The sequence below is a fragment of the Martes martes genome (genome assembly GCF_963455335.1).
Source record: "Martes martes genome assembly, chromosome: 3".
In the NCBI taxonomy this organism is placed as follows: Eukaryota; Metazoa; Chordata; class Mammalia; order Carnivora; family Mustelidae; genus Martes; species Martes martes.
Genome location: NC_137890.1, coordinates 102,536,629 through 102,564,081, shown reverse-complemented (window position 1 = coordinate 102,564,081; position 27,453 = coordinate 102,536,629). Strand labels below are relative to the sequence as shown.

The following is a 27,453-nucleotide window of genomic DNA, read 5'->3' as shown; positions in this document are numbered from 1 at the left end:
TTTCTATCAGACATTCAGTGCTATTACTGTGTTCATTTGATTCTTTTCCTTGCCCCCAGGAGTAGGTGTTTGAGAAAGTATGTGGATCCTATTCTTGAGCCAGGGGTGTCTTTTTAAAGTAATGACATTGTTCTTAAAGCTTAATTTTTTTCTGATTATGACAGTAATATGTATGTTGTAGGAAGTTTAGAAAGTAGAGTTAAATAGAAGGAATACATACATATCTACAGATAGTGGGATTACATATATATTCTCACCATCCATAGATAACCATCATTAGCAGATCTGCAAATGCAGAGTTTCCCAAGGATCTTCTGGCACATTTTGTTTTATTTCTGGGTATATGTAACTATTGAGATCATACTATAGTCTCTTGCCCTTTCACTTAATAGTATAGCATAATTTTCCATATCATACAAAGTCCCTTGAAAACATTTTAATAGCTGAATGGTATTTCTTTTGGACAGAAACTAGACAATAATTTAGGCTTTCATTTTATTTTTAATTGCTGTATAGAATAAGAATCTTCTCTTTAAACAAATCTTTGTCAGCATTTGGATTAAGTAAAAGTGACAATCTGTATAAATAAACCCAGGTTAAAAAACATTGCAGACAGTTGTGAAAGAAAAATGAAGACCCAGAAGTAATGAGAGAGAGCCCTTCTCCTTTACGTGGTGGGCTGGGAGATGGATGACTTATTTCAGTGTTTCTAGTCATATCTGATCATCAGGAATGGTTGCAGGGATAAGCAGCCGAGTTTTGTGAGAATGCACAGCAGGAAAAGTTGTATTGATAAGTGAGAGGGAGCTAGGAAATCCAGGCTGGTTGTATGTAGAAACACCTATACCCATACCTCATGCACAGGGCGTGTAGCAGTTGTGTCTCCTAAAGGTAGCTCATTGTTCAGAAGATGTCCAGATCCCACTGCTTAAACAAACCAAGCTGCAACAACTACTGGGAACATGTATCAAGACACTTCAGTGTCTTGGTGGTATTTTTCTGCCAGTTTCCTTTCATGTCAGTACACAGATTTCTCCCTTCATCCATTTCTTATCCATCAAGAATTATACCTAGAAAAACATACCAGGCCTTGCATCAAATGAGAGACTGTCTTGCTGAATTGTAAGCCACCTAGATTGTTCAGGTAGATTCATCTTGGAGTGGCCTGCAGTGTCGGTGCTAAATGCTAATTTAAAGATAGTGGATATTAGGGTATAGCATTTTATCTTCTGTGTTTCTTGTCTTAGATCTATTTGTGGTGGGATAGGAGAGGATTGGAAGAGGCCCATAGGCCTAGACTAGACAATAGAAGTGTCCTGCATAGTTAAATTTTAAGGCTTGGTTGTAGCCAGATGAAATTGCTTAGTCTCAGCTGTTTGTAAACATGAAAGGTAAAGGGGCCCTGGACCTTGGTAGGCCTCTTGAAGATGACATGTGTTTTTTGTTCATTTGTTTGCTTTTCAGAGTTTACCCTTACCTATGTCGGGCCTTGAAAAACTTCGTCAAAGACCGAAAAGAGATTCCTCTTGCCAAGGATTTTTATGTTGCATTCCAAGACCTACCTACAAGACACAAGTAAGAAACTCTTCTTTGGAAGAACAGGAATTCACCGAACAGTATAGGCATCACTTAATGATTAAAAAACTCAGGAGGTTTAGTTGTTGGGTGCTTTTGTTTGTTTATTTTGTTTTTTTAAGATTTTATTTATTTACTTGAGAGAGAGCAAGTGAGCAAGAGAGAGCATGAACAGGGAGGTGGGGCAGAGGGAAAAGAAGAAGCCAACTCCCAGCTGAGCAGGGAGCCCGGCAGAATCCCAGGACCCCAGGTTCATAATCTGAGCCGAAGGCAGACGCTTAATCGACTGAGCCACCCAGGTTCCCACAGGTTTTGTCTTATATGTGTAAAGAGTTAGGCTTAGTTATCTAGAAAGTTTGGTTTTGGAGAAATACATTTTTCTAGAGAGATGGAATGGGAAGTAAGTTAAATAAAGACATTTCTGGAGATTATCATATGTCAGGACGCCTTTTGGGACATCTGGGGAAAAATCAATCAAGTGAGAAAATAGGAAAACTGAGAACAGTCACAGAGATACATGAATCTCTGGAAATTTTTGTCAGAGCTTAAATGGCATAACTTTAAAACATTTTTTCTCATTAGCAGTTATTATTTAAAGAATAAATTTGCTGGGAGAAATTGAAGTGATATTTTGAAAACTTTAATGAAATTATTTGTGAAATTAACAAGTAATTTAATGTAAAATGAGTTTGTGATATAAAGGAAGTGTTTCTGAACTTCTCAGTATACCACTTTCCTATGATAACTTTACTGTGAAACTAATACATGATTATTTAGAAATTGTAGGTAAGCAGAGAACATTTGCATATAAAATAAAATGGGATCATCTGTTTTATAATTGTAATTTCATTTCTTTGGTGTCTTTATTTAGTTTTCATATTAGGTTTTTTGCTGTGAATGCATATACTGTCTAATTTAGGGATGAGCACATTGACTAAATCATTTTTGGAGAAGAGTCCAAAGAATTCCTTCTCATTTTTTGTTCTTTTTGATTGTTTTAACATAAATTTATCTTTGAATACCCTCTCATTAAAATGGAAACATTTCTTAGGTTGGAAATGAATATATTTATTATCTGTCTTTAAACAGAATTCGAGAACTCACCTCATCCAGAATTGGTTTGCTCACTCGCATCAGTGGGCAGGTGGTACGGACTCATCCCGTTCACCCAGAGCTTGTGAGTGGAACATTCCTGTGCTTGGACTGTCAGACAGTGATCAAGGATGTAGAACAGCAGTTCAAATATACACAGCCAAACATCTGCCGAAATCCAGTTTGTGCCAACAGAAGGAGATTCTTGTTGGATACAAATAAATCAAGATTTGTCGATTTTCAAAAGGTATTTATTAACTTCAGTTCAGATTCAGTTTATGGTAATAATTCATCTCTAGGAACTTGAAGTTATCATAAGCTTATTTAGGTGGTATTAGTCTTGGTTTTTATGTAAATGGAGGATCATTATATGTGACTACAGATTTAAGCTCAAAACTTCTTTTTTAAACCCCAAACTCTTAATGCAAATTCTAATTACCAGTATATACATGTGTTTTAACCTTTAATAAGTTGGATTGGAAGCACCTTCAGACTGTGACAAAATGTATTTGTCAGAAAATAAATGGTAAACATGATGGTGATGATGGTGATGAAGAAATGAGAACTAGTGTTAATAAAACTTTGAAGAAGTGGAAACTTGTTGGTTTAAGACCTCACATTGGTGGTTAGAGAGGAATGCATGAATAAAAGGACAGGCAGAAATGGACAAGTTTTTTGATAGCCGTGAAGATTATCATGATTGAAGTAGAGGAGCCAAATTGGAGATCATCTGAGGGATGATTTGGTGTGAGGCATGGAGGTTCTCAGAGCCTTAAAATCTCAGGTTGGGAAATTTGGACCTATTTTGATAAACAAGGGGAATATATTTTCAGGAGATATGAACTTTTCTTTTTTAAAGGAAGATTAATAGGACATTGGTGTGAAGTATATAACAAGAGACTAATAATTAGGCAGTTGTAGTTACATGGGCGAGAGCTGGATAGTAGCAAAAGGATGAAGGTTGTGGGTGGAGGGCCTCTCAGGTCCCCACAGGACTCTATAACTGTGACAGGCGTAGGGAAAGAAAAGTTGCAGCACCTCAAGCATTCAAGCATGGGGGAATGAGTACCAGATTAAAATAATTAATATTAGCTTCAGTTGTTAGTCCTTATTTACTGTTTTAATATCAATCTGGGATTTAGTTTATATAAAGCATATACCCTACCAACAACTCTGCATAAGAGGTACATAATATTTGAAAAAGAACATGATATAACAACCAAATACAAGTGTAAATCTGTATTGGGTCTTGGTTTGGAAAAAAACAAACAGTTGTAATAAAGGACATTATTCACAATTGAGGAAATTTAAGGATGGACTCGATAATAACAGACCTCATGGAATTAAATACTTAATTGTCTTGGTGTGGTAATATCGTGGTTACAAAAGAGATGGTCTTATTTCTAGGGGATGCGTGCTAAAGTAGTTAGGGGTGAAGTATCTTGATTTTCATAACATCTTTCAAATACAGTAGAAATATATATGTGTCTAAGTAATACCAACGTAATGTTGAGGTGGCATGTATAAAGTATGTGAAGTTTTTCATAAAGTTTCCCCCCAAAATTTGGAGGAAGATCGAACAGAGCGGAAATTTAACTACATAGTCATTTTGAGCAAGGAGGAAACTTTTTTTTTGTTTTGTTTTAAGATTTCATTTTTACTTGAGACAGCACAAGCAAAGGGAGTGGCAGGCAGAAGGAAAAGCAGGCTCCTTGCTCAGCAAGGAGCCCAATGTGGGACTCGATCCCAGGACACTGGGATCATGACCTGAGCTGAAGGCTTATGTTTAACTGAGCCACCCAAGTGTCCCAGAAAACCTTTTTTTTTTCTTAGATTTTTATTGAATTATTTGACAGAGAGACAGCGAGAGAGGGAACACAAGCAGGGGGAGGGGGAGAAACAGGCCTCCCACCAAATAGGGAACTCAAAGCAGTGCTTGATCCCAGGACCCTGGGATCATGACCTGAGCCGAAGGCAGAGGCCTAACGACTGAGTCACGCAGATGCCGTGCAGAAAATATTTTTTAATGAGAGTAAAAGTGAAGTTTTTATTTTTTATTATTTTAATTCCAGTGTAGGTAACATAGTATTTAATTAGTTTCAGGTGTGCAATATAGTGATCCAACAGTTCCACATATTAACTCAGTGCTCATCATGATAAGTCTACTGAAGGTGAAGGATTTTTTTGGTTGTTTTAAAGATTTTATTTACGGGGCACCTGGGTGGCTCAGTCATTAAGGGTCTGCCTTCGGCTCAGGTCATGGGATTGAGTGTGGGATTGAGCCCCACATGGGCTCCCTGCTCTGCGGGAAGCCTGCTTCTCCCTCTCCCACTCCCCTGCTCGTATTCCCTCTCTTGCTCTCTCTCTCTGTATCAAATAAATAAACAAAACCTTTTTTTTAAAAAACCCCAAAAAAGATTTTATTTACTTATTTGAGAGTGGGTGAAAGTGAGGGGAGGAACAGAGGGTGAAGAACAAACAGGCTCCGTGCTGAGTGGTGCTGAGTGCAGAGCCCAATGCGGGGCTCAATCTTGTGACCCTGAGCTCAGGACCTGAGCTCAAATCAAGAGTCGGACACTTAACCAACTGAACCACCCAGGCACTCCTAAAGGTGAAGGGGGTTTTTTTTGTTTATGTTTTTGTTCTTATTTTTATTTTTTTAAGATTTTATTTATTTGACAGACAGAGATCACAAGTAGGCAGAGAGGCAGGCAGAGAGAGAGAGACGGGGAAGCAGGCTCCTTGCTGAGCAGAGAGCCCAATGCGGGGCTCGATCCCAGGACCCTGGGACGATCATGACCTGAGCCGAAGGCAGAGCCTTTAACCCACTGAGCCACCCAGGCGCCCCTGTTTTTGTTTTTAAAGATACATTTATCTATTTGAGAGAGAGCATGAGCGTGCACAGAGAGTTAGAGGGAGAAGCAGACTCCCTGCTGAGCAGGGAGCCCAACGTGGGACTTGTTCCCAGGGTCCTGGGATCATGAGCTGAAAGCAGGTGATGCTTAACCCACTGAGCCACCCAGGTGCCTCCAAAGGTGAAGTTTTTAAGTAGGTGTTATCTCTTACCAAACTGGAAGGAGTATTAGGATAGAGAATTTTTAAGATGAATTTTGGCCAATGTCAGAAGTCTGCAAATTGTTAGAGTATGGAATATGTTGATACTTGTGGCATTAATTTAGATTATATGATATTTGAAAGATAATCTCTTCTTCTTGGCCATTGTTACAGGTTCGTATTCAAGAGACTCAAGCAGAGCTTCCTCGAGGGAGTATCCCCCGAAGTTTAGAAGTGATCTTGAGAGCTGAAGCTGTGGAGTCAGCTCAAGCTGGTGACAAGTGTGACTTTACAGGGACTCTCATTGTTGTGCCAGATGTCTCTAAGCTTAGCATACCAGGTAGGTCAGTAATCTTCGGCTCAAATCTAACAAATTCTCATTCCCTAAAACTACAGAACATTCAGCTTCTTGAATCTTATCTTATTTTTGGCTACCCATCAGGGTGAGCAAGGAAGTATGATAAGAATAGAGACAAATTGATTTTGCCTCCAAAAGTACTGTTCTGAAAAATTTCAATGCCTAAATGAAATCTTTGGATTTATAGGTTTTGTTTATTTAAGGAATTTTGATTCTCAGCACCTTTGATATTTGAGCTGTGAAACAAACTCTTGTTTGTTCTTTCAGGAGCACGTGCAGAAACTAATTCCCGTGTAAGTGGTGTTGATGGATATGAGACAGAAGGCATTCGAGGACTCCGGGCTCTTGGTGTTAGGGATCTCTCATATAGGCTGGTCTTTCTTGCCTGCTGTGTTGCACCCACCAACCCAAGGGTGAGTCTTAATAGAATAGCAAAGGTTGAGAAAGACCTCCCTTGAGGCTGCCACAATATAGGCTTCTGAAACTACTGAGTTTTATCTAGACAGTGTTATTGGTTGGGTGGGGGGGGGGGTGATTCTTTAGTTTTTGTGTTGGCTTTTTTTTTTAAGATTTTATTTATTTGCAAGAGAGAGAGCACACACGAGAGAGAAAGCGCATGTGCGAGCATGAGTGAGCACAAGCATGGGGGAGCAGTAGGAGAGGGAGAAGCGGACTCCCACTGAGCAGGGAGCCTGCTCAATCCCAGGATCCTGAGATCATGACCTGAGCCAAAGGCAGTTGCTTAACCAATTGAGCAACCCAGGTGCCCCTGATTCTTTAGTTTTTTGTGTTTTTTTTGTTGTTGTTTTCTTTTTTGATTTTATTTATTTATTTGACAGACAGATCACAAGTAGGTAGAGAGGCAGGCAGAGAGAGGGAGGAAGCAGGCTCCCCACTGAGCAGAGAGCCCGATGTGGGGCTCGATCCCAGGACGCCGGACCATGACCCGAGCCGAAGGCAGCAGCTTTAACCCACTGAGCCACCCAGGCGCCCCCCTGATTCTTTAGTTTTAAAAGCAGATCTTTTCATGTCTTTCTGACTTTGAGGAAAAACCTGTTTGTTTTCATATTTAAGAGCTCAATGCCTTAAGAACATTGATAAGAGATTATATCCATGGTATAATTTTATTGTTTTTTGATTACCACGGTTGCTTATCATGCTTCTGGAGAAAGTACAAATAGAAAAATTTAGTGATCTGAAAAGTAAAATGACTTTCTGTGAGTGATGGATTCCTGGTATTGTAGTTGTATAGAACTTGATTCTGTGTCCTTAGTGGGAAAGCAGTGAGAAAAAGTTTGGAAAATAGTCCAGTATTGGAAGAAGAAGGGTAAATAATACTATGTTACTTTATGTTCATATTGGTGATTAACATTTTATTATGGCTCATCTCTTGAGCATTCAGATTCATTTAGATAGCAGTTTAAAACAGTGTTAGCTTTTTTGTTTTCAGTTCACTGGACAAATGACAAACTTCAGTATCTTGATTAACTTAGGCCTTACTAGTTGGGGGATTTTTTTTGAAAACCTTTGTAGTCAACAGACTCTGAATAACCTCCCAGGCTATTTTTTTGTTTGTAGTGAAGCTCTTTATGTTTCACTTTACTTTGACTGTTCCCATGCAAGTATGTTTTCCTTTCTTCTCCACCCCTCAGTTTGGAGGGAAAGAGCTCCGAGATGAGGAACAGACTGCTGAGAGCATTAAGAACCAAATGACTGTGAAGGAGTGGGAGAAAGTGTTTGAAATGAGTCAGGATAAAAATCTGTACCACAATCTCTGTACCAGCCTGTTCCCTACCATACATGGTAAGAGTTCCTTCCGTTTGTGACATAAACTTGAAATCAAAATGATGATTAAGAAACAGCAAGGAATATTACATTAACTATACTAGAACATAGATTTTTTTTAAAACAGCAATAAGTGATTTCTTACAGCACATAAATCAGATGAAAAGATTTTTAATGGACTTAAAAGAGGTATTAAAGTCATTTACAAAAGGACAGATATTACATGATTCCACTTAAAATAAGATACCAAGAATAGGCAAGTTCATAAGGACACAAAGTAGAAAGAGGTTGCCTGTGGGGGAAAAGGTTACCTGAGGGAAATGGGGAGTTAGGGTTTCATGGATAAAGTTTCTCTTGAGGATAATGAAAAGTTCTGGAGATGGATAAGTGTGGTGGTTATAAAACATAGTGTATTTAATTCTGCTGAATTGTACACTTAAATTTTATGTATATTTTACCATGATTTTTTAAAAAGAGAAAAGTTCATTTAGGCTTCTTTTTCTGGCTTTAGGGTAGAACTGTACTTCAGTATATTTTAATATGTTAGATTAATATGCTCATTTTTTTCCCAATATTTCGTGATTTTTTTGGTTATATGTACTATGTCTGTACCTTCACTGGTATCTTCCTTTATGTTTCCTTGGCTCTTGGTTGCTAGTTACTCACCATCACTTAATCCCCTTTGTGTGTTGAAGGATATGACTAAATTTTCAAGCCTCATGCTTTACCCTTGTTTTTTTCCATCTTTCATACTGAATTGGAGTTATGGCAGGAACTCATAGGGTTATGGGTATTTGTCTTAGGTATATTTAACTATTTAAAAGAACTTTTTTTCTATTTAGGTATTTGGCCAATGAAATTGAACTGAAATCCTTTATGTTAATAATCCTTATGGATTTTAGAGTGTCCTCTCTTAATGAGTAGGTGTCCAAATTTTGATCTGCCTCTACTCCCAACCCCCCCAGAAATTAATCTATTTGTGCATAACAAATTACCCCCAAACTTAGTGGCTTCAAACAACAAATAGTGTCTTGTACAGTCTGGGTCAGAATTTGAGAGAAGCTTAGTTGGGTGGTTCTGGCTGAGTGGTTTCCTACTCAGTGTTCTATGAGAATGCAGCTAAGACATTAGCTGGGGGCACAGTCATCTGAAAGCTTTACTAGGCTGAAGGACTTACCTGTTAGTGTTAGTTGTTAGTTGGAAGCTCAATTCCTTGCCACATAAATCTCTTCCATAGGGCTGTTTTAGTGTTCTCACATCGCAGCAGCTGGCTTCCTCTAGATCATGCATCCAGGAGAGCAAAGCAGGGAGGAAATAAAATGGCTTAGGACCTAGTCAGAATTTACACACCCTCACTTCATCAATGTGCTTTGTTTTTTAGAAACAAGTTATGAAGTCCAGCCACTCCTAAAGAGAGGAAACTTAAGCTCTATTTTCAAGTGAAAAACATCAAAGAATTTGTATACTATTTAAAAACCATGATGCCTCCCAACACACTTGTTTCAAAGATCATAAGTCAGAGAAGTTTTGTTTGTGGAATGGATTTTTTTTTTCTGCTTTTAAGGTGTGGTTTTTGTAAATGTGCCCAGTGCTTAGTTGATAGAATTCACAAAAAGTCATAATAATTAGCACAGAAAAAATGGTTTTTTAACAGCACATTTTTAAAGATCCAGTTTTTTTACTGTACATTTCCTTCTTATATTGGATTCATAAACAGCTTGTAGAAGCAGCCATAAATTACATTCAGCATCTTATCTGATCCATAGCAGTTTGTTTGTCATGTTTTTATATTCAACACTCTTCACTGTTGGTGATGCAAAAGACATAAATCATGGGCTGTTTCCTCAAACTCTTGATAACAACAGCAAGATCTGCTGTTAGAACTAGCAAGTGCAATGTGCTGTGGTGGACATAGATTATTTATGGAGTTATTTGAGAAGTACTACATCATAAAAGGCTTTGTGAGGAAGTAGGACTTATAAATAAGGAAAGGCTCCCACGATGGTGAGCATCAGCATTTGTGACATCTGTGGTATAGGTGAGAACATTGGGACAGTGGTTAGGTGGCTTTAAGTTCACAAAGCAAGAACCAAGATTAGACACCAGATATTTTTATTCAGTCTTACACTTCACGTCAGCTCTCTCAACTCTTGATTGGTAAACATGCCTTGTAGGTTCTTGTGAAATTGTTTAACCTCATATTGAAAAATACCTGGTGTTTTCTTTTTAGGCAATGATGAAGTAAAACGGGGTGTCTTGCTGATGCTCTTTGGTGGTGTTCCAAAGACAACAGGGGAAGGAACCTCTCTTCGAGGGGACATAAATGTTTGCATTGTTGGTGACCCAAGTACAGCTAAGAGCCAGTTTCTCAAGTAAGTGTTTGCCTGAGGTGGTACATTGGCAAAAACAGTGTGTATAGTTTCAGGCTCTCTCTGCTACCAAGAATACAGTCAGTGTGCCTTTACTAAAATAGGAGTATAAATTAAGATTGCTGAAAATATATCTTGCTTAGATTAAGTCACCTTAATTTGTTTAACAGAATATGACAACATTTTACAATTTTTTAGAACAGGAAAAAATTGCCTATAATCCCAATCCCATTTAGAATTCTTTTAATCCTTGTATAATGTCTTTGTATAATCTTTGTATGTCTTTGAATGCATGAATATGTATTTTCATGGTTCTAAATCACAGCATAGATATTTTTAATTTTAATTTGCCCTAAATAATTTTCCATGTTTATTTTCACCGTGTTTTGTTGGTGAACTATAACTTACAAAATTATTTTCCTAGTCTGTCTTCATTTATTTTAATGATTATGGATAGCTATACAGTGAACATCTTGATTTGTATAAATTCTTATTTTTATTTATTTATTTTTTGTTTCCCTTGGGGGGAAATCCCTAAGGGTGGGATTGCCGAGACTAAGAATACAAACATTTTTAAGGTTTTTAAATAGGACATGCTTTCCAGTAGCAGTGCAATAAGAATGAGACACGTTGTGGTAACCTTAACAGCATGTGTACTATTTTAGCAATATTTGCTTATTTTTAGAAGCTATAGCAAATACTTGCTTACTTTCAAACTTTTAAGAAACTTAGAGTTCAAAGTAATAGCAACTAGTTTTGAAACACCTGTTGTGTTGGTGCTGTGTATGTATATCCATCTTGTCCTCGAAGCACCCACATAGGCTTGTAAAATAATCATCTTTCTGGGGGGAGGCAAACAAAACTTATCTGAAACTTAGTAAATTACCCAACTTCTCATAGCTAACACATGACTGCTAAGCCATAAATATTTGTACTCGGATGTATCTGAATGCAAAGCTTGTGCTCTTCATACTTTATGAAGCTGCTTTTCTTTTATTTGTTTGAGAAATTTGTAACGTGGCACTGTTCTAGAACTGAGAACATTTTTAGTTGGTTTGGAATTTTATAAGTAAATATTATTTCCTTCACGTGTATCAGGGACTAGGCTTTAAAAGGTGAGCGGGGGGGATTCTTCTCTCTTCATTTCCTCTGTTCCCACTTCCCACCTCCACTCCACCACCACAAAAAGATGTGCCACAATGTTGCTGCTGGTAACAGAATTGTATCGTACACAGTTATCTTTGAAATAGCCTTTTAGGGGCGCCTGGGTGGCTCAGTGGGTTAAGCCTCTGCCTTCGGCTCACTCAGGTCATGATCTCAGGAGCCTGGGATCGAGCCCCGCATTGGGCTCTCTGCTCAATGGGGAGCCTGTTTCCCTCTCTCTGCCTGCTCTCTGCCTACTTGTGATCTCTCTGTCAAATAAATAAAATGTATTTTAAAAATTAAAAAAAAAAAGAAATAGCCTTTTATATCTAGTGCAGGTTTTTTGCATTTTTATTATGATATAATTTCAATATCATAAAATTCACCACTTCAAATTATACAATTCAGTGGTTTTAGTATATTCACAGAGTTGTATGACCATCTCCAAACTAAGTGTACAACATATTCATTACCCAAAAAGAAATCCTGTACCTTCTAGCAGCCTTCATTCTCCCTGCTGGCCATAGGCAACCACTAATCTATGTTTGCGTCTATCTGGACATTTCCTGTAGATGTAATCATGTACTTTGTGATTCATTGTGACTGGCTGCTTCTACTTAGCATAATGTATTCAAGGTTCAGCCATGTTGGAGCATGCTGGTATTTCATGTCCTCTTATTACCTAATATTCTGTCATATGTATGTACCACACTTAATAATCTATTTATTAGTTAATGGGCATTTGGATTATTTTTACTTTGGCTTTTATAAGCAATGCTACTATGAACATTATTAGTATATAAGTTTTCACCTTTTTTTAAATTGTAAAATATACATCACATTTACCATTGTAAGCATCTTTATATGTACATTTCAGTGGCATTAAGTACATTCAGATTGTGCAGTCATCACCACCATTGATCTTCAGAACTCCTTCATCTCCCAAACTGAAAGTCTGCATTAAAAAAGTAACTTCAGGGGGAAAAAAAAAAGTAACTGGGTGGTTCAGTGGGTTAAGCCTATGCCTTTGGCTCAGGTCATGATCTCAGGGGCCTGGGATCGAGCCCTGCATCGGGCTCTCTGCTGAGCACGGAGCCTGCTCCACCACCACCCCCACCCCGTCTCTGCCTGCCTCTCTGTCAAATAAATAAATAAAAATCCTTAAAAATAGGAAAAAGGATGAGATCCCGGATCATCGAGGTAACATTTTAAATAAACAGTAACTTCACATTCACCCCAGTCCCAGCCCCTAGCAACCACCATCCTACTTTCTGTCTCTAAATTTGATTGTTCTAGGTCCCTCAAATACATGGAATCTTATACTATTTGTCCTTTTGTGACTTGTTTATTTCACTTAGCATAATATTCAGAGGCCATCCATGTTGCAGAATATCTTAGAATTCCTTTCTTTTACAAAAGTGAATAACAATTGCTTGTATGGATTTACCACCATTTATTTTATCTCTTCATCCGTTGATGGACATTTGTGAATAAGACTGCTATGAACATTGATGTGCACGTATCTGTTGAAGTCTCTGCTTGCAATTCTTTGGGATAATTTTAGCTCTTAAAATTTAGGTCCTTGGGGTGCCTAGATGGCTCAGTTGGTTAAGCATCTACATTCGTCTCAGGTTATGATCCTGAAGTCCTGGGTTCAGCACCACATCAGGCTCTGTGCTCCGCAGGGAGTCTGCTTCTTCCTCTCCCTCTGTTCCTGCCCCCACTACTGGTCTATCTCACTCTCTCTCAAATAAATAAACAAATAAATTAGGTCCTTGATCCATTTTGAGTTAATTTTTTACATAGTATGAGGTAGGGAACTTTATTCTTTTGCATGTGGATATCCAGTTGTTTGAATGCCAAGGCTATTCTTTTACCCTGTTGAATTGTTTTTGGCACCTTTGTTGAAAATCAGTTGACTGTAAGTATCAGGGTTTATTTCTAGACTCTCAGATATATTTCATAATCTCTATGTCTGTCCTTAGGCCAATACCACACTATCTTGATTACTGTAGTGTTGTAGTAAGTTTTAAAATCAGAACTGTGAGTCATCCAACTCTTCTTTTTCCAGATTGTTTTGGCTATCTTGGGTACCTTGAGTTTTCGCATGAATTCTGTTTTATTTATTTATTTTTTAGTTTGTTTGTTTTAGAGGGAGCGCACATGAGTGGCAGGGGGAGGAGCAGAGGGAGAGAGAGAAAGAGAATCCCAAGAAGGCTTCACACCCAGATTGGAGCCCAGTATGGGGCTCAATCTCACAACCCTGAGATCCTGACCCAAGCTGAAATCAAGAACCAAACACCCAACCAGCTGAGCCACTCAGGTGCTCCCTACATAAATTTTAGGATTCGCTTTGTCAGTTTCTACAAAGAAGCCAGTTGTGATATTAAGAGATTGCATTAATCTGTAGACCAATTTGAGGTATATTGTCTTTTTAACAATTTTAAGTCTTTTGATCCATGAACATAGGATATCTTTCCATTTTTTCAACAGTGTTTTATAGTGTTCACAGTATAAGCTAGTGCTTCTTAAATTTGTTCACAAGTATTCTTTTTCATGCTATTGTAAATAGAACCATTTTCTTGTTTTCATTTTTGGCTTATTCATTGCAGATGTATAGAAATACAATAGATTGTGGATCTTTTATCTTGCAACCTTGCAAGCACTTATTTATTCTGTTTTAGTGGATTCCATAGGGTTTTTTTTATCTACAAGGTCATGTTATCTGGGAATAGTGATAGTTATTCTTCCTTTCAAATATAGGTGCCTTTTGTTTTTCTTCCCCAATTGCCCTGGCTAGACTTTTCAGTATAATGTTGCATAGAAATCGCAAGAGTGAACATCTGTATCTTGTTCCTGAACTTAGGGAGAAAGAATTCATTCTGTTACCATTAAGTATGATGTTAGCTGTGGGTTTTCAAAGATGCCCTTATTAAGTTGTGGGAAATACTCTTCTATTTATAGTTTGTTGACTTTTTATTATAAAAGGTGTTGGATTTTGTCACATTCTTTTTCTGCATCTGTTGAGATCCTTCTTATCCTTTATTCTGTTGATACAGCATAGTGTTGATTTTTAGATCTTAAACCAACCCATTGCTTTGGAATAAATTTCAGGTATAGTTTTGTCTTGTTTTGTTTTTTAGATTTTTTTTTTGTTTATTTATTTGACAGATCACAAGTAGGCAGAGAGAGAGGAAGGGAAGCAAGCTCCCTGCTGAGCAGAGAGCCCAATGTGGGGCTCGATCCCAGGAACTGGGATCATGACCTGAGCCGAAGGCAGAGGCTTTAACCCACTGAGCCACCCAGGCGCCCCTTGTTTTGTTTTTTAAATCTTTTTTTTTTTTTTTTAAGATTTTATTTATTTATTTGACAGAGAGAGAGAGAGAGATCACAATTAGGCAGAGAGGCAGGCAGAGAGAAAGTTGGGGGGGAAGCAGACTCCTCGCTGAGCGGAGAGCCCAATGCGGGCCTCGATCCCAGGACCCTGAGATCATGACCTGAGCTGAAGGCAGAGGCTTTAACCCACTGAGTCACCCAGGCACCCTGCCAAACTTTATTATTAAAGACTTCTTTTAAAATGATGTTCTTGTCATGTATGAACTTCATCTTCCATTTGACAGGAATGTATTTAAGAGTTGATTTAAAAGACCAAAGGAGATGTAAGGCTTTCTGTTTATTCTGTGATATATATCTTTATGAATTGATTATGTTTAATACCTCTCTCAGATGTTCTTTAAGAAATTTAAGTTTTTGATTGACATAAGATTGTTGGCTGACATTTCTAGAAAGGATGCTTGTAATCATGTGTTAATGAATTTGATAACTTTGAACAGGCATGTGGAGGAGTTCAGCCCCAGAGCTGTCTACACCAGTGGCAAAGCATCCAGTGCTGCTGGCTTAACAGCAGCTGTTGTAAGAGATGAAGAATCTCATGAATTTGTTATTGAAGCTGGAGCTTTGATGTTGGCTGATAATGTAAGAACATTTTATACTTTGGGTTATAAAGAAATCAGAATAGCCCCTACGCTATCAAAAACTTTCTATTAAAGAGATACCCTTTAAAAAAAACATTTTTAGTAAACGATTCATAATTAATCTAGAATTTAATTGAGATTGTCATCATTAATTATTAATTATTTTCTGAGCTGCTCTGGAATGTATTGCCTGCCCTGAGCCTGTGTTTGTCGTGAATAATAGTTCCCAGCATTTGTTCCTTTCCAGACCATGACACCTTTATGGGTATGTCTCTTGCATTTTACATATATTTGACATATATTTGACATCTGTTAGATCTGTAAAGGCATATAGGCTATACCTAGACACTTATAGCAAATAGGCTTATAAAGCTTATAGACGCTTTATAGACTTTATGTTCCAACTTTACGCTTCACTACCCCAGTCTAAAATCAATGCTCAGGTGACCCAGAATATTTGACCTAGAGATTTACACAAGGTTTTGATGTTGAATAAGAATGCAATAAGTAACCATATATAAGTATAACTGAATATAAGTAATCTTGCTCTTGGTTAAAATGAGTCAATGTATATGGTGTCTTCTAGCTCTGGAATCTCTCGAACTATCCTACTCTAGTAGAGGAAATTAAGATTTCTTACTTACCTTAGAGTTATTTAGAGAATGAAAAGGTCTCTGCGGTAGCAAACTTGAGTTTATGTTTGCCATTTGGCATCTCAAAGGCAGTTTCTTATGCTAATTCGTTTGGTTACAAGGGTGTATGTTGTATTGATGAATTTGATAAGATGGATGTGCGGGATCAAGTTGCTATTCACGAGGCTATGGAACAGCAGACCATCTCCATCACTAAAGCAGGAGTGAAGGTATGTGCGTTCGCTTCTATTCTGCATCATGCCTTAGGCTTAAAGACTGATGTTGCTCTAGAGACGTTCACTTGGATAAAATGCTTTATTTCAACATGAAGTGCTGATCATTGAAATGGGAAACATAGCCCTGAGCATTATTAATCCAAATTACAGGCACTTTTTGGGTACTTTGAAAATGTGTTGCTATGACAGAAAGTAGAGAAAGTATTGGTGAAATTTTTAGCATTTCACTTCTCAGAATTTCCATCAAGCTTCTGTATTCTTTGATAATGTGTGCTTCCAATTGTAACAAAAAAAAATCAAAGTCAGTAGATTATTTAAATGAAAATAATAAGTACAGTATTTTAACCAACTTAGAAACCAAACTTCTTAAAATAAAAGTAATGCATTCAAGTAGGTAAGGAAAATTTAAGCAGTGGAATAAAATATAAATTAAAGGATGAAATCTTTCCCTGCAACTCCTGTCACCAATAAATGTTCAGAAGTTATGGCACTTGCAGAAATTTTTCATACATAAATAGGTATAATACATGTAAATTAGTTCTTTGCTCATTTAGGTTCATAATTCTATTTTGGCGCTCTTTCTATACCAGTACATATTAGATCCATTTTAGTATTTATGTTACCACATGGTTTTCAAGTCTGTGTACCCCAGTTTGGTTCATTAGGCTTACTAGATTCCTGGTCATTTTCAGCCTTTTGATTATAAGCCATAGTGTAGTAAACATCCTTGAACATGCATTTTCCTGTACCTAGCTGCAAGATAAATTCCTAACAGATTGCTGGCTTAGCGAGTGTGTGTGTGTTGTATCAACGCCATTAATATGGGAGTGCCTATTTGCTATACACAATCAGACTTTAGTTTTGATGATTCAGTAGGTGAAAAATGATGCCTTAATATTTTGGTTTGCATTTAGTTAATTATGAGTAAGATTGAGCATTTTGTCTTGTGTTTATTGGCCATTCCAGATGTCTCTTTAAACCTTTAACAATGATTTCTTTTGTGGTCAGGCTACTCTGAATGCCAGGACATCCATTTTGGCAGCAGCAAACCCAATTGGTGGGCATTATGACAGATCAAAATCTTTGAAACAAAATATAAATTTGTCAGCTCCCATCATGTCCCGATTTGATCTCTTCTTTATACTTGTGGATGAATGTAATGAGGTAACTGTGAATTGTCACTGTTGGCTTCCTTTGTTATTTCCAGTTTGATTAATTGAAGGAGACAAGACTATAGGATGTACTCTCGAACAGCTGGTGCATATGTTCACACTGACTTTCATTCCTCTCAGAATGGCACAAGATTGGGCAAAACGTTTATTAAGCACATCAAAATAAGGTCACTTTAATTGCTGGTTCCTCCTAATTGTGTTAAGGAATATTGAGTTTTTTGTTGTTTTTGCTACTGTTTTTTATTTTTTTTTTTATTTTTTTTTTTTTAATTTATTTATTTGTTAGAGAGAGAGAGAGCGAGCACAGGCAGACAGAGTGGTAGGCAGAGGCAGAGGGAGAAGCAGGCTCCCTGCCGAGCAAGGAGCCCGATGTGGGACTCGATCCCAGGACGCTGGGATCATGACCTGAGCTGAAGGCAGCCGCTTAACCAACTGAGCCACCCAGGCGTCCCTGTTTTTTATTTTTTATTGATTGATTGATTGAAGATTTTTTTTTTTTTTAAGATTTTATTTATTTATTTATTTATTTTTTGACAGACAAAGATCACAAATAGGCAGAGAGGCAGGCAGAGAGAGAGGAGGAAGCAGGCTCCCCGCCGAGCTGAGAGCCCGATGTGGGGCTTGATCCCAGGACCCTGAGATCATGACCTGAGCCGAAGACAGAGGCTTTAACCCACTGAGCCACCCAGGCGCCCTGCTTTTAAACTTTTTAATTGAAAATAATTTCAAACTTACAAAACAGTTGCAAGAAATAGAATAGTGCACATAGCACCCTTGTGCCCATTATTTCACATATTAACATGTCTATATGGTGCTTTTTTTGTACTGTCGGAGAGAAAGTTGCTTGTTTTTAGTGTGTGTGTGTTTTTAAGATTTTACTCACTTATTTGTCAGAGAGAGCACAAGCAGGGGGAGCAGCAGGCAGAGGGAGAAACAGTCTCTCCGCTGAGCAGGGAGCCAGATGTGGGACTTGATCCAATGGCCCTGGGATCATGACCTCAGCCAGAGGCAGACACTTAGCCAACTGGGCCACCTAGGTGTCCCCTTTTTTTATGTTAATAACAATTCTCTGATTATCTTCATATAGTCACAAGTGGCCGTATAATGTTGTGGCTAAGAGCATGAACTCTGAACCTAGACTGTTCAAATCCTGGCTCCATTATGTATTGTGATGTCTGACAAGCTATTTTACCTCTCTGGGCCTCAATTTACTTATCTGTAAAATAAGGATAATATTACCTACCTAATAAGATTTTTGTGAGGGTTACATGAGTAAATGCTTCTTGACAGGAGCGCCTAGGTCACTAAGTGGGTTAAGCCTCTGCCTTTGGCTCAGGTCATGATCTCAGGGTCCTGGGATCAAGCCCCACATCTCTGCTGAGCAGAGAGCCTGCCTCCCCCTCTCGCTTTCTGCCTGCCTTTCTGTGTACTTGTGATCTCTGTCAAATAAATAAATAAAATCTTTTAAAAAAAAATGCTTCTTGACACACTTAAGGCAACAGTGCCTGGCATATACGGAGCATCAAGAAATATTAAAGTCCGTTAATTTCTTCAAGAATATTCTTAGAGTGGGGCAAAGGTATGTATTAAACTGTTTGATTTTAAATGAAACTGGTACCAAACTTTGCTCAGAAACTTGGTACCCATTAATATAGCTTTTAGTGGCACATTAGAGCTTGTTTTTAGCTATAAATAATTTATTAATGCCAGGGATCATCTGGAGTGGATATTGTTGTGACTGACCAAAGTGATTTTCTTCTTCTGAATTAGGTTACAGATTATGCTATTGCCAGACGGATAGTAGACTTGCATTCAAGAATTGAGGATTCGATTGATCGTGTCTATTCTCTTGATGATATCAGGAGGTATCTTCTCTTTGCAAGACAGTTTAAACCCAAGGTAACTTGCCCTTTTGTACTGGAATAGGGTATTTAAGAGGGCATTAAAAATGGTTCTGTGGAAATTAACTGAACCTGTACTTGTTTTTTTCTTTTTGAGGTTTTCTGTTTTGAGAACAATGTTTCTTCAGAGAGTTGAGAAGAGGAAATTTTCTAAAAATGTGAATAATTTTCTTTTTCTTGTTAGGTGCTAATAAAAAATTTTTAATGGATGAAGAATTTTGGATAACCAAATAAAGTAGAACATACTTTTATTTCAGTCATTATTCCTAAGAATCTTAAAATTATATGAGCTCAAATCAGTAGTCTACTGAATGTTCTTGAATCTTTCTCTAAGGAAAAATTTGGGTTCCTTTAGGTCATTGTGATGAACGTGGCTTAATATTTTACAGTAATTGATGTAGTTCATTTAATTGAATCTATACTGGATCCAGGACATTTATTTTAAAAGTAAACTTCGTAATCCATTTGTTTTTTTCAACATTTTCCTAAAACAGAATACCAAAAAAAGAAAAATTGGATTATGGGTGAAGTTTTTACACAATTGTCTGCTTCAACTTTGGGAGTTCCTTTTAGATTTTAATTATCTGTCACCTTCACTGATTTTCCATAATATTGGGATTGATTCTCACTGTCCTGAAAGAAGCTTAATGAGACATTTAAAACTAAGGGTTATTGGTCATGTGTGTTTAAGGAGGCTTTTGTTCTCTATGACTGTGTACCGGTCCTGTGACCTTAGCAGGCTTCTTTAATTAGGCTGAGTTTCTCACTCTGAAAAACTGAGTATTCTTTTAGTATTCTCACTTTGTTATTATTCAACGAATAATAAGGTTTACTGAAACAGCTGGTGTGTACGTGCGAGTGTATAGACCTCTTTTTCCCAAAGCGTAAGTTAATTAACTGAGTTTCAAGAATAGTTTGAGCACTAATTCGTTTAATGAGCTTTGGCATCTTGGGCTTAAAAGGTATTACATCCCATTCCACTGCTTCAGCTTGTTTTGTGTCTTTTAGAAATGGCATTCGCTTAAATACCCTGTTGTATTCCTGTTTATAAAATTAGTATATGAAATTCACAGGTGTCCTTAGTTTAGTTTCTTATAAAATGCATTTCAGTGTTAATTCTTTGTTGACTTCAAAGTTTTGACCCTCTCAGTTCCCCAGAGTGTCTCAACCTGGAAGGCTCTTAAACTTATGTTTAATGCAGCTCCCATTAAGTAGAAAAGCTCTGACTTTGGGGATGTTCTGAAACAGATTTCTAAAGAGTCAGAGGATTTCATTGTGGAACAGTATAAACGTCTTCGCCAGAGGGATGGCTCTGGAGTAACCAAGTCTTCGTGGAGGATTACAGTGCGACAGCTTGAGAGCATGATCCGTCTCTCTGAAGCAATGGCTCGAATGCACTGCTGTGACGAGGTATCAAAGTCACTTTAATAATGGGAGGAAAGTGCAATTGATTTGTTGGTTTATAAGCATGTTTTTATCTTTGGTATGACAGTTGAATGCTCATAGGATACATGATGCTAGGATTTCTCCCTTGAAAGTTGCTGTTAAGCATATATTGAATACAGTTAGATTAATGTGAAATAATCATTTTATAGATTATGGAGTACATATTGAGGTGAGTTACCATTAAGAGGTAGATGATCCTCCTGAAGTTTTGTCAGAAAGTCAGTAGTAGACTAAAGTTACATCATCACATCACAGGAAGGGCGAGGACAGTGTAGTAAGTTATTTGGGAGAGAGACCACATTCACATAACTTTCATTATAGTATATTGTTGTAGTGTTCCATTTTATTATTCATTATTGTTATGCTGTTACTGTACCTAATTTATAATTTAATTTACAATTTATAATTTATAAATTAAACTTTATCATAGGTATGTATGGATAGGAAAAAAACAGTTTAAGTAAGGTTAAATACTACCTGTAGTTTAGGGATCCCCTGGGGGTCTGGAACAAAATCCCTGAGAGTATACTGTGTACCATATTTTATTTACCCATTGATCATCAGTGGACATTTGGGTCACTTCCACCTCTTGGCTTTTGTGAATAATGCTGCAATGAACATGGGTATTTATATGTTTCGGATATTAATCCCTTATCAGATATATAACATGCAGATATTTTACCCCATTCTGTAGGTTCTTTAAGTTTCACAGTTTCCTTTTTCCACAGATAATTACAGAAAAAATAATTACCAATTAACTGATATAAGCACGCCGTCCTCTGCTGTAAAAAGTCTGAATAGATACTGTGTATGTTTTTATGTCCATGAACTTGAGCTACTCGTGTGCAATTATGTGTATGGGAATGGAGTAGTGTTCATGATTTGTATCTACATCATCATATGGATGTATATTAATAAAGTCATTATCTTGACTTTATTATCTTGATGCTCAGAAGTTTTTGAATTGTATATTGTTTCCTTTGTCATTTTTCCCTTTTGTTGCCTGTGCTTTTGACACCACTATCAAATCCAGTGTCCTGAGGCTTTTTTTCCTGTGTTTTCTTACATATGTTTTATAGTTTTAGGTCTTCAGTCTGTTTTGAGTTAACTTTTTATGTGATATAAGGTAGGGGTCTAACTTCATTCTTTTATATAAGATATCCAGTTTCTCCAGTACCATTTTTTGAAGAGACTGCTTTCCCCAAGGAGTGGTTTTGACACCATTGTCAAAAACAGTTTGACCAGGGGCGCCTGGGTGGCTCAGTGGGTTAAGCCTCTGCCTTCGGCTCAGGTCATGATCCCAGAGTCCTGGGATCGAGCCCCGCATCGGGCTCTCTGCTCAACCGGGAACCTGCTTCCTCCTCTCTCTCTGCCTGCCTCTCTGCCTACTTGTGATCTCTGTCTGTCAAATAAATAAATAAAATCTTTAAAAAATAATAATAATAATAATTTGACCATATATGTGAGGATTTAAGGATAACCATTACTTTATATAAGCGCAGTCATAGAATATGTCCCCCCTTGTGTCTGGTTTCTTTTCATACAGCATTAACACTATAAGATGTCATCTAGGTTTTGTGTAGAAGTAGTTTGCCCATTTTCATTGCTGTGTAATATTCTGTCAGTATGTCACAATGATTCACCTATTCTTCTGTTAATGGGTGTTTGGATAGTTTCCGATTTGGGTTCTACTGGGATATACATGTCTTTTGGTCTACATGGTATACAGGTGTGTGTACATTTCTGTTGGGTATACACCTAGAAGTAGAATTGTTATAGGTCGTACGTGTGTTCAGTTCAGTAGAGACTGCCAAATGCTTCCATAGTGGTTGTATCAATTTGCATTCCCACCAGCAGTGAATGAAAGTTGTTCTACATTCTTTTCAATACTGTATATTACTAGTCTTTTTAAGCCATTCTGGTGAAATTATGGTGCTAACTCATGTTTTATGTGTGTGTGAGAAAACTAAAATGCTACTTTTTGGTATGGAGAAAATCTGTGTAGTATATCAAGAACACTGACTTTCTGATTTACTTCCTCTTAATTGGTTTAGGTCCAGCCTAAACATGTGAAGGAAGCTTTCAGGTTACTGAATAAGTCAATCATCCGAGTAGAAACACCTGATGTTAATCTAGATCAAGAAGAAGAGGCCCAGATGGAGGTAGATGAGAGCCCAGATGGCATCAATGGTGAGACTCTTATTTACTGTTCTGGAGTTAGGGACCAAAGTGTTCTCTGAGATGTTATGGTAAAAGTATACTTGTATAGCAAAAGGGGAAAAAATGGATATTGAATTGTACTGTTTACAAAATAAAATACAATTATAAATTATATATGTGTATATATACATATATAAAATATATATGCTTGAAAACTGAAAGAAAATACACCAAAATTGTGAGAGTGAACCTAATTCCCCAGCCTTATTTATTGTTATTTTGCTTTTGAATTAAACACTTGTTCTTGAGTACACTGAACCAGACAAATACCAGGTTTTTAAATTTTGTGTATAATACTGCAAATGAACTTTTAGATCATGAAATCTTTGTATCTGCCATCCTTCCCATTTAGGTTTTTTTTGTTCTTTGTTTTGTTTTTGTTTTTGTTTTTGTTTTTGTTTTTGTTGGGAGAGAGTGCACCCACACACGGAGGAAAGAGGGACAGTGAGAATCTTAAAGAGACTCCACACATGGAGTCCTTCGTGGGGCTCAATCTCACCACCCTGAGATCATGACCTGAGCCAAAATCAAGAGTCAGACGTTTAACCGACTAAGCCACCCAAGCAACCCCTTCCAAATTAGTTTTGTCTTCACTAGTAACATTTACAAATTTGCTTCTAATTTATTTGTAGAATTACTAAATACTAAGTATAACTATATGCTTATTTAGAAGTTAGTATTAAAACAGATGTATTATACTTACAAACATTTGAGAGGGGAGTGTTGGAGGCACAAAAACAAGATTCAGATGGTTGATAATTTCACTTAGGTCATGTTGACAGCCCTGCTCCTGTGAATGGAATCAATGGCCACAGTGAAGACATAAAACAGGATTTGGTTCCTAAAGCATCCCTAAGGCTGAGCTTCCCTGAGTACTGCCGAATCTCTAACCTAATTGTTCTTCACCTCAGAAAGATGGAGGAAGGTAAGGCTCTACCTAGTGTGTGCACATGCTCAGTCATTAAGTTTTATTTGCATAAACCAATTCTCCTGCTAAAGATTTGTTTTGTCAGATAATAAATTGTTATATAAGCTCATTTTGGCAAAGAAAATCTTTGGGATATCATTATATCTGACAGTCTGAACGTTTACCCATAAGTTCATTGTCAAAGGTCATTTGTTTAATGTTCTTAGCCCATTTTAATATTTTTTGAAAGCAGAAGTTGGGATCTGATAATATGTAAAGAAGCATTTAGCAAATGTTTATACAGATGCAAAATCAGTGTTCCTTAGAATAACTTTACTTCAAATGGATGGACTCTAGGTTATTTATATTTCATAGGCAAGTAATTGAACTGAAAGGACCATATTAGCCAGTTATTTTCTACTACAAATGAAGTAAAATCCTTGTTTCTCCATAGGTAAAGTGTGATATCTGAAACTAGTACGCTTCTTTTTTTTTTTAAGATTTTATTTATTTATTTGACAGAGAAAGAGATCACAAGTAGGCAGAGAGGAAGGAGGGGGAGCGGGGGAGCAGGCTCCCCACTGAGCAGAGAGCCCAATGCGGGGCTCAGTCCCAGGACCCCAAGATCATGACCTGAGCCGAAGCAGAGGCTTAACCCTCCGAGCCACCCAGGCGCCCCTAGCACACTTCCTACCTTGACTGCTTTACTGTGCTTTTCTAACATGCCCATCATTAATCCCCAGGCAGAAGGGAAAATGATGAAATCAAGAGGTTGAACTTAAACTTTTCATTTGGTGGTTAGCCATCAGGTAGTTCTTACTTAAAATGCTGTCTTCCCAAAATATACTCTCATCAGTATCCTGTCTGTGATGGAAGAAGAGAAGCAGATTGTTTTACCTTACTAAAGATTTGAGCCCTGTAGTTTTTGCCCTTGTTTCCTTAGAACTGTAGGCCAGTGGGAGGAAAGAGAGAAGGCAGTAAAGAGCCACTAGGGCAGACAGGTGTTAGCCCCACCCTCTTCTCACATGAAAACATTTGGGAGTTCACATGTTCTCATGTTCACATTGTATTTCATTTTTCTCTTTACCATGCAACTGAATTTTAAACATGGCAAACCATTAATCGAACAGAGATATGGTTAGCACCCAGACACTATCTGCATTCCACAGATAAATTCTGCTAGGTCTTCCTTTAAAAAAAAAAAAAAAAGATACTGTTCACCCAGTTAAGTAAGTTATGAATTCTCAGTCTTCGGGTGGGCAGCTGTTTTCTAGTCTAGCACAGGGAGCACAACTTTTTTTTTTTTAAGATTTTATTAACTTATCTTTGCAAGAGGGAGCACAAGCACAAGCTGGGGGGAGAGGCAGAGGTAGATGCAGACTCCCCACTGAGCAGGAAGCCCAATGTGGGGATGTGAGACTGATCTAAGCCACCCTGTACAGGTGCCCTGTACAGGGAACACAACCTTAAACCAAGAAGGTCACTTACCAAGAACATTTAGATAATGAAGCTTCAGTACATGTATAGTAAAACTTTTCAAAGGCGTTGTCATTTAAGCTGGAATTTTCTTGTTTTGATTTTATACTTTATTAGCAGTAGCTACAGTCAAGACTAAGTAGTTTTCTTTTATTATACTTTGTTTCTGTAGTAGTTATATTATCCAAGTTCCAACTTTTCTTATGACTTTTGAGTTCTGCTTTGAACTCTTAAGTAGACAGTCGTTCAGTGTAGATAGACCTTGCTGAAATAAATTGGTAGTTGTTTTTTTTTTTTTAAAGATTTTATTTATTTATTTGACAGACAGAGATCACAAGTAGGCAGAGAGGCAGGCAGAGAGAGAGGAGGAAGCAGGCTCCCTGCGGAGCAGAGAGCCCGATGTGGGGCTCGATCCCAGGACCCTGAGATCATGACCTGAGCCGGAGGCAGAGGCTTTAACCCACTGAGCCACCCAGGTACCCCAAATTGGTAGTTTTTTATTTTGAGTACATTTCTTGGTTGATCCCAGCTGCATAAAGTCTTCCTTGTTCCAAAGAGAAAGAGTTATGTTTAAGAAGTTTTGTTGCTGTTGCTAATTTATGCTTTCAGCTGCTATTGGCAAACGTTCGCATGGGTGATGAAGCATAGAAGGTGAAGGAAATACGTTCATACTTTGAAATCCTAATAGCTTTTAGAAACTTGTTTCTTATAATCTCTATTTTATTATATTTTTTTTCCTCAGGGTAAAGTGAAGCATAATTTAATACAAGTGATATGACAGGTTATTTCAAGCTTATGCTGAAACATTGCAAATCTTACTTCAGCAGATACACTTTCTGACAGGTTGATGGTTATCTAATCTGTACATTATCTTGTATATGCAAATCCTACAGATTGGCAATATAGTTTGCTAGAAGGAAAATTTAATCCTTTTGAAATGTATTTTTTGTTGCAGAAGAGGATGAGTCGGCATTAAAGAGGAGTGAGCTTGTTAACTGGTACTTGAAGGAAATCGAATCAGAAATAGATTCTGAAGAGGAACTTATAAATAAAAAGAGAATCATAGAGAAGGTCATTCATCGACTCACCCACTATGTATGTACAGAACTACTCTTGCGTAACTATTAATGAGGGCGGGAGTCTATGCCTTATACCTCTGGTTCATAAATGTTCATTTTTTGTGTGTTCTTGGGATCTAGTCAAAATTATGAGTTGTTAAAAAAGAGAGTTTACAGCAGTTAATTGACTTCTTTCCTCTGCTGAAACAGCAGAACCTAAGTTAAATCTGGGAAGGTGGAATTAGGATCTTACTGAGTGTTTTTAACTTTTGTTTTCTACTCCCTTAGCCATAAACCTGCAAGCATTCTGACCCCCATCTCTTCTTTACTGTTTCTTCTTCCCCATATCCTCCTACATCACTCAGCTTACATGTGGTCTGTCCCAATGATCACTCTTTTTTCAAACTTTAAGCTGTAATCTCTCTGTTTTACTTGATTGGTGAAAACCCTGCATTGGTTAAATAAAATTCTTCTATACTGCATCTGAGCAGTTAAAAGTATCTGGAGAAAACAGACAATCACGGGCCATGTCCTACTTTAAATTCATGACCACTAATCTCAAACGGACCAACGTTTACTGCATCTTACAACCTCACACTGGCACTGCCCAGTGCTGTGACTTCTCCCACTCTCATATGGGACCATTACAGGCATACCTCCTCCCTACTCACATCAGTTGGTCATTCTCTGTATTCAGCCTGTCAGTAGCACTTGTCACTTTTGATTGCTCCTTCTAAGTCATCATATTCTGGTTCTTCTACTATCTCGCTAGTTATTTCCACTTAGTCTCTTTTCTCAAATCTTGTAACTTTTTAAATGGAGTGCTATTTCAGTCCTCAGACCTCTTTTCTATTTACATTGATTACCTGAGTGATTTCATTTGGTTCTATGAGTTTAAGCCCATCCACTAATGACTCCCAGATTTAGCTCTTAAACCTCTTCTTTAAACTCCAGATGTCTAGCCAGCTGCCTACTTGTGAACTGTAGGCATCTCACACTCACTGTGTTCAAAACAGTTCTTCCCCCCTCAGGATTCCCATTTACTTACTTGTTCT

General features: G+C 37.6%; 1 protein-coding gene across 1 annotated transcript in view; it reads left to right on the top strand.

Moving 5' to 3' along the window:
• MCM6 (minichromosome maintenance complex component 6) overlaps positions 1–27,453 on the top strand; it is a 34,540-nt gene that overhangs the window by 3,993 nt on the left and 3,094 nt on the right. Inside the window, exons 3-16 of the mRNA XM_080798434.1 lie at positions 1,465–1,575; positions 2,665–2,914; positions 5,896–6,061; positions 6,347–6,492; positions 7,732–7,882; positions 10,095–10,236; positions 15,210–15,351; positions 16,105–16,212; positions 17,227–17,382; positions 19,161–19,289; positions 20,540–20,701; positions 22,792–22,927; positions 23,727–23,882; positions 26,296–26,435. Of these exons, the coding sequence (XP_080654560.1) occupies positions 1,465–1,575; positions 2,665–2,914; positions 5,896–6,061; positions 6,347–6,492; positions 7,732–7,882; positions 10,095–10,236; positions 15,210–15,351; positions 16,105–16,212; positions 17,227–17,382; positions 19,161–19,289; positions 20,540–20,701; positions 22,792–22,927; positions 23,727–23,882; positions 26,296–26,435 (2,095 nt within the window). The remainder of the gene's footprint in view (positions 1–1,464; positions 1,576–2,664; positions 2,915–5,895; positions 6,062–6,346; positions 6,493–7,731; positions 7,883–10,094; positions 10,237–15,209; positions 15,352–16,104; positions 16,213–17,226; positions 17,383–19,160; positions 19,290–20,539; positions 20,702–22,791; positions 22,928–23,726; positions 23,883–26,295; positions 26,436–27,453) is intronic.